Raw genomic sequence first — 14,775 nt, 5'->3', positions numbered from 1 at the left:
ACCTTAAAATACTGCCCCTGGTATTAGCCATTTCCACCCTCTGACTGTCCACTCCATCTATAGAAGGAAAGGACATATATAACAAGAACATAAAACAGTACAGCACAGGAACAGGCCCTTCAGCCCACAATGTTGAGCTGAACCATTAAATTAGTGATCGAAATGGCAACTAATTCCTTCTGCCTAGACAAATGGATATATTTTTCAACTTCCCCTATGTTCATGCTCCTTCCTAAATGTCTCTTAAAAGTCCCTGATGTATCTGCCTCTACCACCGCCTCAAGCAGCGTGTTCCAGGCACCCGTCGTTACCTTCCCACTGCTGCCTGTAAGGAGTTTGTGTGTTCTCTCCGGTTTCCATCACTGGTCCAAACACGTACCAGTTGATAAGTTAATTGGTCATTGTAAACTGTCACATAATTAGGCTAGGGTTAAATCGGGGGGTAACTGGGCTGTGCTGGAAGTCTATTCCGCACTGTTACTCAATCAATCAATAAATAAATAACTTGTCCTCACATCTCCGTACCCCCTCTCCCCTGGGTGATCATAGTCTTTCCATGACCATGATTGTCCTTGGCAATTAGTTCTATAGAAGTGGCTTGCCAATGCCTTCTTCTGGGCAGTACCTGAGCAAGATGGTGACTCCAGCCATTATCAATTGTCCATATAGAGTCCTGACCAAGGGTCTCGGCCCGAAACATCGACAGTGCTTCTCCCTATAGATGCTGCCTGCCCTGCTGCGTTCCACCAGCATTTTGTGTGTGTTGCTTGAATTTCCAGCATCTGCAGATTTCCTCGTGCGTGCCCATGGATATTGTCTGCCTGGTGTCAGTGGTCTCAAAACCTGGACTTGTGATAGAGTAGAGGAGGCTAAAACTAGAAGGCAGAGGTTTAAGGTGAGAAGAGACAGATTAAACGGGTCTGAGGGACAAGTTCTTCCACACAGAGGGTGGTGAATGTGTGAACTGGGCTGTTAGAGGAACGGTGGAGGTGGATATAATAATATTTAGCAAACACTTGGTTTTGGAATTGGTTTATTATTGTCACATGTACTAAGAACAGTGAAAGCTTGTCTTGCATTCTTTTCATGCAGATCAGATCATTACAGAGCATTGAGCTATAATAAGATAAAATAAACGATACAGAATAAAGTATAAAAGCTTCTGAAAAAGGTCAGTGCAGGTAAACGATAAGGTGCAAGATCACAGGGAGGAGGACTGTGAGGTCAAGAGTCTATTACATTGTTCAACAGCCTGAAAATCATGTGATTGAAGCTCTAACCCCTGCACCCCATCCTCCTGCCCACTGACCTCTGCTCACATCCAACAGCCCTGCAAGCTTAAGCCCACTGAAACAAGACTAATTGGCCGGTTCACTCAGTGACAATGGGATCTTGCTATGTCCAAGGTGGCGGCAACACGGGCGCCACAGTGGTTAGCGCAATGCTATTACAGCACCAGCAACACAGATTCAATTTCTGCCGTTGTCTGTAAGGAGTTCGGACGTTCTCTCCGTGACCGTGTGGGTTTCCCCCGGGTGCTCCCGTTTCCTCTCACAGTCCGAAGATATCTGGGTTAGTAGGTTCATTGGTGTAATTGGGTGGAACGGGCTCACTGAGCTGGAAGGACCTCATAGTCACAGTAAAGTACAACCCTTTTGGTCCATCAGGCTCATGCCAAACTATTTAAACTGCCTACTCCCATCGGTCTGCACCTGCACCAAAGACCTCCATACCCCTATCATCCATGTATCTATCTGAACTTGTCTTAAATGTTGAAATTGGCATGCTGTTATCGTGATGTATCTCTAAAATCCTAAAGCTTTCTACGGTGGCCTGGGACGAGAGATGCGGGCACGTTTGTGGGAGACGGTGAAGGGCTCTGTGAGTCAGACCCTCATTCCCCAGCTGTATAAAATCGCTGCTGCTGGGTACGTAGAGTGGATTGGGAGTTCTAATTTTTAATCTGGGTTGAGATCTGTGAGAGATGTTTATGCAGGGATCTCACAGAACATGTTGCAAGCTGGAATATTCATAGTAAATACTCTGTATTCCCCTAGACAGACCTCATTAATCACAGTCGGATCATTTAATTTTTACCTACCACACAGCTCTCTACTTAAAACCAAGTTTTATTTAAACATACTGAGTCTCCACCGCTCTTGGGTTGCTGAATTTCCAGAATAACGCCGGAGTCTCCAGGAGTTGGATATTAATCTTCAGCACTCGGCTGTGGGGGACCCCCAGAGAGAAATCAGAGAGGTTTTCACAAAGCATTTAACGTTTGCTGAGAACACTTCTGTCTATTAGTTAAAATAATATTGGACCTGGGAAAAGAGATTGATTGATGACGCAGCTGGATAAGAAAAATTCTGTAGCCCAGTGACTATCTGAGGCCGGACATGGCGCATTAAATGTGCAGTGCAATGGGCTTCAGGGGCAGGCACACAACTCTGTTCCCTGTAAAGTCCCTGTCACAGAATAGGCCCTACAGACTGTAGCATGCCCTTCACTCACAGACCATGCAACAGAAAAGATCAGGTTTAATATTACAAGAAGAAATAACATTCTTACAATAAGAAATATATAAAGCATAAATAAGTAGTCCAAAAATAGTGAGGTAGTAGTTCATGGGTTCATTGTCCATTAGAAATCTGATGATGAATGGTAAGCTGTTGCTAAAACATTGTGTATGTACCTTCAGGCTCCTGCACCTCTTTGATCATAGTAGTGAGAAGAAGGGATGTCCTGGGTGATAGGTGTCCTTAATGATGGATGGTGCCTCCTTAAGGCACTGTCTTTTGAGGATGTATTCGATGCTGAGGAGGCTCAGTACAGAAGAGCTCAACAAAATACAAGCCCTTCGGCCTACAATGTTCTGTTGACCTTTTAACCTGCTCCAAGATCTCCTCCCTTTCCAGACCTGGCGAAGGGTCTTGGCCCAAGACATCAACTGTTTATTTCCCTCCATTGATGTTGCTCAAGCTGCTGAGTTCTTCCTGCATTTTGTAACGTCGCTCAGGATAATTAAGCCTGTGATTTTCCATTATGTTTGAGTGACTAATACCATTGGAATCAATGTCCCTTCTCCTTACCTGTCCATCACCTCCCTCCTCCTTCCCCTTCTGTCATGATCCATTCACCCCTCCTCTCAGGTTCCTTCTTCTTCAGCTCTTTACCCCTTCCACTTCTCACCAGTTTCTCACTTCATCCCTATTCCCCCACCTTCCCCCTCACCTATCTGCCAGCTTGTATTTTTTCCCCTCCCTCTACCTTCTTATTCTGGCTTCTACCACCCACCTCTTCTCAGCCCTGATGAAGGGTCTTGCCCCAAAACATTGATGCTGCCTGACCTGCTGAGTTCCTCCAGCTTTTGTGTATTGCTTTGGATTTCCAGAATCTGTAGAATCTTGTGTTTGTGTATAGAACAGTTCTGTGCACTGCAGGCCCTTTGGCCTACATGTTGTGCTGACCTTTCAACCTACTCTGAGATCAAACTAACCCCTCCCTCCCACAAAGCAATCAATTTGTCTTTCATCCATGTGCCTGTCTAAGAGCCTCTCTAATGATATCACCACCCCCGGCAGTGCTTTCCATGCACCTATGTGTTAAAGACCTACCCTGACGTACCTTGTATTTTCCAAAGACTTTAAAGGTTTCGCATCATTATGTGATGTGTCGTATGGCTGAGGCAATCATGGTCTTAACCATGATTGTTTTTGGCAGATTTTTCTACAGAAGTGGTTTAACGTTGTCTTCTTCTGGGCAGTGTCCTTACAAGGTGGGTGATCCCAGCCATTATCAATACTCTTCAGGGATTGTTTGCCTGGCATCAGTGGTCACACAACCAGGACTTGTGATATGTACCAGCTGCTCCTATGATCATCCATCACCTGGTCCCATGGCTTCATATGACCCTGATTGGGGGCTAAGCAGGTGCTACACCTTGTCTAAGGGTGATCTTCAGGCTAGTGAAGGGAATGAGAGTCTTCCACCTCCTTTGGGAAAGATGTATTTCCACCCCACTATCTGTTTCTCCACCAGCCATTCCTGCCCCAGGAAAAAGATCTCTGGCTGTCCACTTTATCTATGCCTGTTATCTGTGTATCATATTAAAAAAATTGTACAGTACCTACCTCAACTACTTTCTCTAGTGGCTCCTTCCAAATACATACCACTCTTTGCTAAAAAGTTGCCCTTAATCTATTAAAAACATCTAGATACTGCAAATTGTAAGTTGAAAGGTGAGGGTTGTTTTCTTAAGCTTCTGATGAATTTCACTGTTACAGAGGATAGAATACATTCGCTTTATTTGACACATGTATAGTACATCAACAGTGAACTGGGTTGTTTTGTGTCCATTAGACATTGAAAAATTAGGCCATTGGGCCCATTGAGTCTGCTCTGACATTTCCTCTAGATGGAACAGTGTTGGGAAATGTATGATAATGCATTTTGGTAAAAGAAACAATAGTGCAGACTCTTATTGAAATAGGGAGAAGGTTCAAACATCAGAGGTGCAGAGAGACTTGGGAGTCCTCGTGTAAGACTCCCGGAAGGTTAATTCACAGGTTGAGTCTGTGGTAAAGAAGGTAAATGCAATGTTGGCTTTTATTTCAAGGGGAATAGAATATAAAAGCAAGGGGATAATGTTGAGGCTTTATAAGACACAGGGCAAGCCACACTTGGAGTATTGTCAACAGTTGTGGGTCTCATATCTTAGAAAGAATTTGTTGTCATTGGAGAGTCCAGAGGAAGTACATGAGGACAATTCCAGGAATGAAAGGGTTAACATACGAGGAGCATTTGGCAGCTTTGGGCCTGTATTCAGTGGAATTTAGAAGAATGCAGGGGGATCTCATTGAAACCTACAGAATGTTTAAAGGATTAGATAGAGTGGATGTAGAAAGCATGTTTCCTATGGTGAGGGTATCCAGAACTAGAGGGCACCACCTCAAAATTGAGGGGTGACCTTTTAGAACAGAGGTAAGGAGGAAGTTTTTTAGCCAGAGAGTAGTGAATCTGTGGAATGCTTGCCACATACTGTGCTGGAGGCCATGTCTGTGGGTATATTTAAGGCAGAAGTTAATTGTTTCCTAACCGGTCAGGGCATCAAAGGATATGGGCGAGAAGGGAGGTGTATGTGGTTGAGTGAGATCCTGGAACAGCTATGATGGAATGGCGGGGGAGACCTGATGGCCTAATTCTGCTCCTATGTCTTATGGAGTGTGGGAGAAATGATAGAGGTATATAAAATTATGAGGAGTATACTGAATGCACACCCTATTCACAAGACCAATTTATTTTTCTACTGAAGTTGGGTTAGACTAGCACTAGAAGTAGTGGTTCAGGAGTGAACGATGAAATATTTAAGGGGGATCTTCTTCACACAGGTGGCACAAGTGTGGAACGAGCTGCCAGCGGAAGTGGTGGATGCAAGTTCAATTTCAACATTTAAGAGAAGTTTAGATTGGTACATGGATGTGAGGGTAATGGAGGGCCTATGGTCTGGGTACAGGTACATGGACTCAGCAGAATGTCAGTTCAGCACAGACTAGATGGGCCGAAGAACCTTTTTACGTGATGTAGTACTCAAGCCAGAGAAAGCAATCAACATTTTTCCCAGCAACGCCCACACAAGACTATTTTTTTAGAAAGCAAGAAACCACACAAGATATGGTAAAACAATATTTTATTTTGTTTTGCTTACCAAGACGATTTTCATTGACACTTCAATCATCAGCAAGAATGTGAATACAAATTGCAAATGATTACAGCCTTTTACTGTTTGCAGGAGTAACAATTTAAATAAACACTGCATATTTTTTCCTTAATAAATAGAGACCTTATAAAAGGGTTTACCAAAGTGAGGGGAAGGGTGAACATAACTACAAATCAGCAGTGATTCTGGCAGACCTAGTGCCACTATAGTTGAATGGAGAAATTTAGAACCAAACTCAGCTTGCTTGGACACAAGTGATTCTGCAGATGCTGGAAATCCAGAGCAACACACACAAGATGCTGGAGGAGCTCAGCAGGTCAGGCAGCATCTCTGGAAATGAATGAACAGTTAACATTTCAGGCAGGGATCCTTCATTTCCACAGATACTGTCTGACCTGCTGAGTTCCTGCATCACTTTGTGTGTGTTGCGCTACTTGCTTGGATATTGTTCCGTGGACTTTGTCTCTGCCTTCCTGTGATAACCAAGTATGTCAGCTCCGCAGAAGATTCGGAATGAACTCATCATTGCTGGCAAGGGTGCATTGGCTTACCTCCACTTGGCCTCATGGCTTCAAGCTCTCCCAATCATCAAACAGCAGTGTGTTATCACCTGATCTGATTGAGGCAGCACTCTATGACTACCACATTTCCTGCTTCTATGCTATACAGAGACAAGCAACCAACTGTATCTTCCAGCTTTGTAAGTGGAATGATACAAGAATCTTGGGGTTCCCATATTCTAAGCCCCATCTGGATCTTATTCCCTCACTCTCAATGTTATGAAATAAAATGGTGGCTTCCACTAAGTGAGCCTCAGACTGGTGAGAACTGGTTCCCACACATATTGAGGTGGCGTTTAGGAGAACTTTTACACATCAGAGAAGCACACCTCTGGAAGGACAACTATTTGATGAAGGGCTGGGTGGTCTTCACCCTGGCTGCACTCACTGTCAGGGAACTGTGGGACAAAGTATATTGCATTAAAGCTGCCAATTTGTACACAGCAGGTTTCTGCCACTGGCAAGGTGACGACGATTAATCTGTTGTTTTAACAATGTTGGTGGAAGGACACATGGCACTGGTAAGAATGCTCGACCTTTCGGGGAAGTATCACTACTTTAGATACTGGGAGCTAGATACCTAGAGCTGGGAGGCATTTCCATTCAACAGAAAGATGGACTTGTACCTGATTACAAGGGTGGGATCTTTGCAGGCGACACTTTCCACATACTGACCCATAATTGTAAGGTTCTTGTGATTAGGTGAATGCCAAGAATGAGTTTTGATGGACTAATTCTCTAACTCTGTCATGGGTGGTCCCAAGCCCAGCTGTGATAGGAGGAGGGTTGGGCATGGGGCTAGCAAACCCCATCCTATTAAAAATCCATTGCTACAGAAGCTCCAAGGACCTCATCCCTGGGAGAGGAAGGACAAGATGGGCTGTGCCTGGAATAACTTGATAGGCTGGCCCATGGAAGAGGACTCCAGCAAGCTGTGGTCAGTGGCCTATGCCCTAGTTAGGGGCGATGGGCTTAAGTAAGTAATTCTCTGGAGTTCCAATTCGTCTGCTGCTGACAAGTCTTGTTGTTTCTTGTACTTATGTTGTTCTGTTACCAGAAGAAACCTGCTTGTAAAATAAACAATATCCTTGTTATGTAGGAGTTCGTTGGAGCTGGCCATTGCTCCCTGAGTGATGGCTCAACTTTCAGCTTGGAGTCGAGCACAGACATAATAGGCCTGGTTGGAAAATAGCAGAAAGTGTCCATGATATGGTGAGGGAGAAGGCTAGTTATACACCAGCCAGGATAAGATTATCCAGACCACACTACATTGTGTGAGTTCTACCCTGCCAGCTTAGTCTTTATGCAGAACATGACAGACAAGACATTATATTATTTGCTCTAAGAAAGTTTACCAGAAATAAATCTTTGGTGTGGCAGTGAAAACCAGGCGCAATGACTTATCTAAAAATATTCCCAGCTCATTTGTAATAAACTCAAGAGATTGTGCAGAGGCTGGAAATCCAGTTCAGCACACACAAAATATTGGAGGAACATAGCAGGGCAGGCAGCATCTATGGAAAGGAATAAACAGTCGACGTTTCGGACTGAGACCTGATGAAGGATTTCAACACAAAACATAGATTGTTTATTCCCCTCCATGGATGTTGCCTGAGCTGCTGAGTTCCTCCAGCAGTTTGCTTGTTGATGTGTTACTCTGGACTTCCAGCACCTGCAGAATCTCCTGTGTTTCTCAATACTCAGCCTATCCAATTTTCTAGTAGCTTTTATTTTCCCTCAGTAAACCAGTATAAAGAGGTAAATGGCAGATTTAAAGATAGTGAGGGGGAAAATGGGAATAATTTTATGTAGGGTGTGTGATATATATATATATTGTGGGTGTACAATAGTTCAGAGGAACGTTGTTTCATTTATGAACAGGTCAGATGACAATAATCTTGAACTAGGAAGGAACAATTTACAGTCTGGATTTCATGTCACACTGACCACTCTGAATACTCTGTGATCTCATCCCTTGTCCCCAGCTTCACTGTGTTTCACCCTAAACCAACTAGGCTTCTAGTGCATCTGTTATTTATTTACTCCTTTGAGTTCCTTAACTGGATAAGATGGTGCTAGATTCACTGTACACTGGATAAGATTGTGATTCCACCCAAATACCTAAATCCTACACAAAGTAGTGGATTAAGGTCTAGTCTAGCAGGTATAAAGGCCTCCTTACCATTGAGTACATCTATACAAAGGGTTGTTACAGAAACACTCTGTTCTCCCTGCTGCCATCAGGAAGAAGGTTATTACCCCTCAATCATCAGGCTCTTGAACCAGAGTGGATAACTTCACTCATCCCATCACTGAGCTACTCCCAAAACCTAGGGACTCACTTTCAAGGACTCTTGAAAGTCCTTCTCATGTTCTTGTTATTTATTTATTATTATTATTTGTTTTTTGTATTTGCAGAGTTTATTGTCTTTTGCACACCGGTTGAACACCCAAATTGGTGTGGTCATTTGTTGAGTCTATTATGGGTTTATTGAGTATGCCTGCAAGAAAATGAATCTCAGGGTTGTATATGGTGACATATATGTATTTGATAATAAATTTATTTTCAACCTTGAACTTCAACTAGACTTCCATAGCTTCTTTAAGCTAACTGTTTAACATGATAAAAACTGTCATTTGGGCTGTGTACATACATGGCTCAATCATGTGAAGTGTCTTTCAGTAAGGGACATTTGGAAAGAGATCTAAACTGCAAGGGCATATGTTCCAAATGATTAAGGGCAAAACAAGTAGTAACGTTCTCTGATTAAGAGATTTAGTCCTCTCACGTGAGTGATGAACTGAGTTTTTGAGAAAGCTCAATAGACCACCATTGAATGTATGTGAATTTATTGCAAACATTATAAAGCTAGCTGATCCAGTTCCTAATTCTGCCATGGATGGTCCCAAGCCCAACTGCAGAACAAGGAGGATAGGGCATGGGGCTAGCAACCTCATCCCATAAAAGCCCAGAGCTACAGAAACACCAACAGAAGTGCCAAAGGATCTTCAAAGATGGGTTACACCTGGGGACAAAAAGGACTGGTCCAGGATAGAGGACTCTGGCAAGCTGCAGTCGGCAGTTTATGCCCCAGTAGGGTTGATGGGCTTAAGAAGATGAAAGATCCTGTTCCTGGATGCAACAGTTCAATTTTCTACTGATGGGGTTACGTTTTATTGCTATGGAACATTAAAGCCAAAAGCAACACAAGCCCATCATTATCTGAACCAAGAATTGAACACACTGTACTAACACACAGAACTGCTCCGTCTTCAACTGTGTGATGCTATTAATAAGTAACCTCTGGTTTTGGATTTGGGTGACAGATGCCCAACTACAGGTGAAGGTGACAGCAAAGCACAAACCACAGACTGAGATCTTCAGAGTTTGACCAAAGTTATCCCAAAGACAAGATGCAAGTCCATTCACTTGGCAGCGTGGATTAGCTCAACAGTTCCTCTGTCTGCAATGGGCAACTAACCAATGATTTTGGTGTGCAAACTCAAGAGTACAGTCAAATAATATCAGTGCATGGTATTAGTGAACTCCACCACAGATGGTCCCAAGCCCGGCTTCAAAAGAAGGAGGGTTGGGTATGGGCTAGCAACCCCATCCTGTAAGAGAAAACAGAGCTACCAAAGCTCCAGCGACCTTGTCCCTGGGAGAAAAGGATCTTGGAAAATAGGCAACACATGGGGACAACTTGAAGGACTGGTCCAGGACTGGCGACTTTGATGAGCTGCAGTCGACAGACAATGCCCCTGTAGAGGTGATGGCCTTAAGAAGAAGAAAATAGTTCTAATGGGGCAAAAGATATGAAATGTAACAGCCTCATACCATTGACAACTGTCTTATCCGTCTCAGTGGAACAGCAAGGTATGCACATGTATATTTTAAGTGTGAACACCAGGTGTACAGGGCTGTTGGGTGGTAGTCTCCATGGATAAGTACTTACTCCCAACTGGCTGCTTGGAAAGCCTTCAGCACCAAAGTTCACAGCAAACAGCATTCAGACAAAAACATACTTAAATTTGATCCAAGCAGCCGATACACAGAATTGTATGCATTAATGGACCGCAAACAAATAATTACATTCATAATGCCAATACTTCTAAAAGCAAAAAAAAACACACACCAAATTAACTTGTCAAATTCAAATCAGCGCCATGGTGAAATGTCATACTCAACAGTGCTACGCCACGGGAGAGGCAAATGAAATTGCACAGAGATCCCACAGGCAGAATGTTCTCCCTTATCTGCACTTGCCCCAACCCTGTACAGAAGCGAACCATACCTTCTTTATTCAAAAACAGGGCCCTCTGACCCCAGTGAATGGAACCTGGGATGAAAACAGACCAGACAGCTAAGTTAGAAAAGTTTTGGAAGATTCGAAGTGAGGAAGAGGAGACTGTAAAGCTAGTTAATACTTGAATGTAATTAGATTCAATTCTCCAGACCAAATACTTTGGCAATGCAGTGGTTTGTTCACTAGAACTTTTCATCCTCAGGAAAGTTGTGTTTTTAAAGTAAGGTTTGGCGGGGGGGGGGGGGGGGGTCGAAGGAGGGAAAGGGGAAACAAAGATTGATTAAATTTGTTGTACGAAGTAACAGGAGCCATTAATCTTGACGAAAGAATGTCTTTGCTACATTTGCAAACTTATTCCAGTGTATCTTAAGTTCAGCTGGTACAACATACTGTGCAGTTCAAATCTCAGTGGACAACATAAATTATGATTTAATTATAATTTTAAAAAAAGGTTCTTGAGGGAGACATCCAGAAACAAATGTATTCTGTCCACATACTCACTTGGAGGGCAGCAGAGCTATAGTCAGTATCACCTGTGTAAAGGAGGTATAAATCAGTCCATACTGAACCTAACACTATGTAGATAGCACAGGTAGGCAGCAGTTCTAGGGACAATGCACCTGTCAATTGAATTCAGGTATTATTTCCTTAACCTACTTCATCAAAACAGAAACTCCCAATGAGGTTGAGATTGGGTGCCTCTTGCCGGCTGAGGCTGCTCAGCCACTGGAGGCAATACCGGTCAATGAAATCTATGAAGGTCAGGTTTGCCTGAGGTGCTGGAATTCTGGGTGGTGTCCCCCCCCCCAACCTGAATTGTATGGGCGGCTGCGGAGCTGGTTAACGAGTTGTCACCAGAAGTCTCTATGAAGGTCAGATTTACCCTGAGGCACTATGAGCCCAATATGAATTCCAAACAATGTTCCCCCCAATTTCACATGTGTGATTTTTGTACGGGCAGTCACAGTGCTGGTTAATGAGTTGTCACTGGAAGTCTTTATAAACGTCAAATTTGACTCACCAGGAGGGCCGGAACAACTGTCTATTTTAAATCTGATATTTCAGAGGTTAGATTAAGAAGCAATTTTTTTTTGGGGGGGGGGGTTAGTAAAACAAGTGCAAGGGAAAGAAAATGAACCGCTCACATCAATTAAATCAACAGATAAGTGAACATCACACACCCACAGCCTTTTATATTACCAAATGCATAGGGGAATTTCATGCACTTTCCCTGTTTTCAGTTCCTAGGTGGCTGTCGAGTTGTGAAGGGGAGAAGGTTCGGATAGTTATCAAAACAGGTCAACAATACCTGAGACTGTACAATTCTGTAGTCAAAATGTAGGCAAGCAATATTTGGCCAATTAAATTAAAACTATTTCCTTGATGTTTTCAACTGCATGGAGAAATAGCTCTCAAAGTGGTTTCCACCAAATGACTGACTTTATTTTTTATTTTCCAATTACCTTCAGCAAGTTCTATTGCAAAGAATAAACGAAACCTGAACCAGAAGTTGTTTGGCAGGACTTCATCAGAACCCTGCAGCAAGCCCCCATCTCGGAGAAATGTCAGGAGCTCAGAGCTTCTGCATCAGGGTCAAAGAAATTCTGCTTGGAGTCATTGCACGTAAGTTACTTAGCAGACACAGCCAGTTGTCATTTCTTGGCAGCTTCCTGGGTTGACATATTTTCGGCACGAGGGCGGTCTGCACTGAGGCATAGGTGCTGTGCTGGCTGGACAACGTTAATGCGGCTGAAGGCCAGATCTCGTGCCCTTTCGGCGTTATGCTCAGTGCTCCTCTCAGTCCCAGGAACGTAATCCTGGGTTCACTGGGAAAGGGTGACCAATTGACTGATTCCTGTTTAGTTGAAAAGACTGGGCAAGTTTATCTGCATACAAAGGTTGGTAGATACAAGCATGCAGCCATGGATAACATGAAGTCATTCTGCAAAGCCATGGATCGAGATGCATTTGCTCTGCTCCTTCTCACATCTCTGTGTATGATTCATTCATTTTCTCTCAGCCTTTCCATTTCAAATGCAACAGCCATAATCTCATTTCAGCAAACTCTCTCAGAAAGTGCAACTTGGCTTCTCATTACAGCTCACAGGTCTTTGCTGTGCTTTGACCTGAGTGTCTCACTTTTCGGAGCCTTTGCGATGTCGCCGGAAACTCGAGACATTCTCGTTCAGTGCATAGATCCTCCGGGAGAACTCCTCAAACCCTTCGGCATCGAGCTCGCCCAGAACCTGGTCATCGCTCTCCACAGCCACGGCTTGGTCAACAGGAATGCAGAATCCTTCTAGCTGTTCTTCTGAACTGAAGCCTGTGGCTTCCATTCCGATGATTTCCTCTGCCCGCTCCACCGAGCAGAAGACACCTCCGCCCTTAGGGTGGCCAAAGTCACCCGAGTGTGGGCTGCTGGACTTAGCGATGGGTGCACTGGGCAATGTCATCCCATTTACCCCAGAGGAAACTGGTTGTGACCGTGGCGCTTCATCAACAACACCATTTTCATTACCGTGCACTCCATTCTTAAAGGGGTCACACACTGCCTCCTCCTCCTTGAAGGAGCTGCCAGGTACCTCCAGCATTATAGAGGTGCGCACCTTGCACGCGTCCGTCGGCGGTGGCTCTGCTTGACACGCTGCTGCATTGTGGCTTGGGGTCAGATCTTCTTCCAAACACCCGCGCGACTGCCTCCAAGCTTTGTCTGGAGAGGGGATTCCACCACTCCGAGCCTGCGTCACCAAGCCTACTGACGCGATGGCCGTTTGCCTCCGAGGCACGGGAATGGTACTGGAGAGAGGCCGGTCACTTGTGGGGAAAATAAAAAAAATACTTGTTAACTTGGGAATGTAACACAGACACCAGATCATATTTTCATCCTCTGCATAAAGTTAGCCATCACCATCAGGGTCCTGAACCAGCGTGCATAACTTCACTCTCCCCATTGCTGAACTGATTCTACAACCTATGGACTCATTTTCATGGATTCTACAATTCATGTTCTCAGTTTGTATGTATGAATTTATTTACTTTACAGTGAATTCTGGTTAATTGAGCCATTGGTTAATTGGTGTATCTGCTTATTTGGGACAACTCTGAAAGAACAAAAACTAACCAAGAAAATAGCCAGGGTTCCCTTTGTTTATGTAACCCTTACCCAACAGGCTGGTATATGTCTAGGGGAAAAAGGAGATCCAGCCACTCTCCAACCCACCTCCCGTACACGCAGGTGCTGTGAGAATCGAGTTAATGCCTCGCGCCCGCCAACAGTATCAAACCCACAACAAATACCGTTATGAAATACACTTTAAAGAGTTTACTAAAATTAAAAAAATAGTAGGCAATACAATATATATATATATATATATATGTATACAAGGAAAAAAACAAAAGGCGCCAACTTATCAAAGTTCAGTCTGTTTAGTGCACTCGTTGGAGCTCAATCAACGAACCAATTGACCCATCCGGCCATCGCACCTGGGACTACCCCGGTGGTCTTACGAGCAGTCCAGCACACGTCCACCTTCCTCAGAGTCTTCCTCGGCCTCTCCAAAAAAACCCGCGAAAACCCCTCCCCCAAGTTCCCAGCATCACAAGACACAATGACATTCCCCATTGATTAACAAAATGAATACAATTACCATATCAGCCAATCTAAAGTGAAACAACGGCGAGAGAAACACTTATCCGACAAAGAAACATTCCTACTTGTAACAAACCAAAGAGGCTATTTTGAGTAACATACCCAGGACATTGTACATTCTCTCCCCACCAGCAAATGTCATGCCCTCATGGCATTACTAGAGGTCCCCAAAGCTTCTTGCAACACACAAAACCCAACCCAAGTGCAGAAAGCAGTGACATAACTACCCAGAGCAGTAGAAATCACACTCGGTTCTCCCGGTACCACATATGTCAACCTCTCCGGGGGGCGCCTAATCCTCTGAGATCTCCATACCCCTTCTGCCCCACTGGGCTCCCTCGTCACCTGCGAACCCACTGTCTCGGACACCCCAGGTCTACCTGACAGACCCGCACCCCCTTCCTCACAGGGGTCCTCCCTCACCTGAGATCTCTCCGGCTCACGCTCGGGTTCCACCCTCTCTCCCACCAATGTAGGCTGCCTCTCCATCTGACCCTCAAGACCTTCCCTCCTCTCACCCAATTCAGTATGGGAAGGGCC

The 14,775-nt window shown here is 44.3% G+C and overlaps 1 protein-coding gene across 4 annotated transcripts in view; it reads right to left on the bottom strand.

The window, feature by feature from the left end:
• Positions 1 to 5,672: 5,672 nt before the first annotated feature.
• Positions 5,673 to 14,775, bottom strand: part of uvrag (UV radiation resistance associated gene) — a 444,495-nt gene continuing 435,392 nt past the window's right edge. For all 4 annotated transcript variants that reach the window (XM_059963685.1, XM_059963683.1, XM_059963687.1 and 1 more), the window contains one exon: positions 5,673 to 13,400. In XM_059963685.1, coding sequence (XP_059819668.1) covers positions 12,722 to 13,400 — 679 coding nt within the window. In that variant the 3' untranslated portion in view covers positions 5,673 to 12,721. The remainder of the gene's footprint in view (positions 13,401 to 14,775) is intronic.

This window comes from Hypanus sabinus, chromosome 3 (assembly GCF_030144855.1).
Source record: "Hypanus sabinus isolate sHypSab1 chromosome 3, sHypSab1.hap1, whole genome shotgun sequence".
NCBI classification, from domain to species: Eukaryota; Metazoa; Chordata; class Chondrichthyes; order Myliobatiformes; family Dasyatidae; genus Hypanus; species Hypanus sabinus.
Note: the sequence above shows the minus strand (reverse complement) of the source record. Positions and strands in the feature narration are given on the sequence as shown.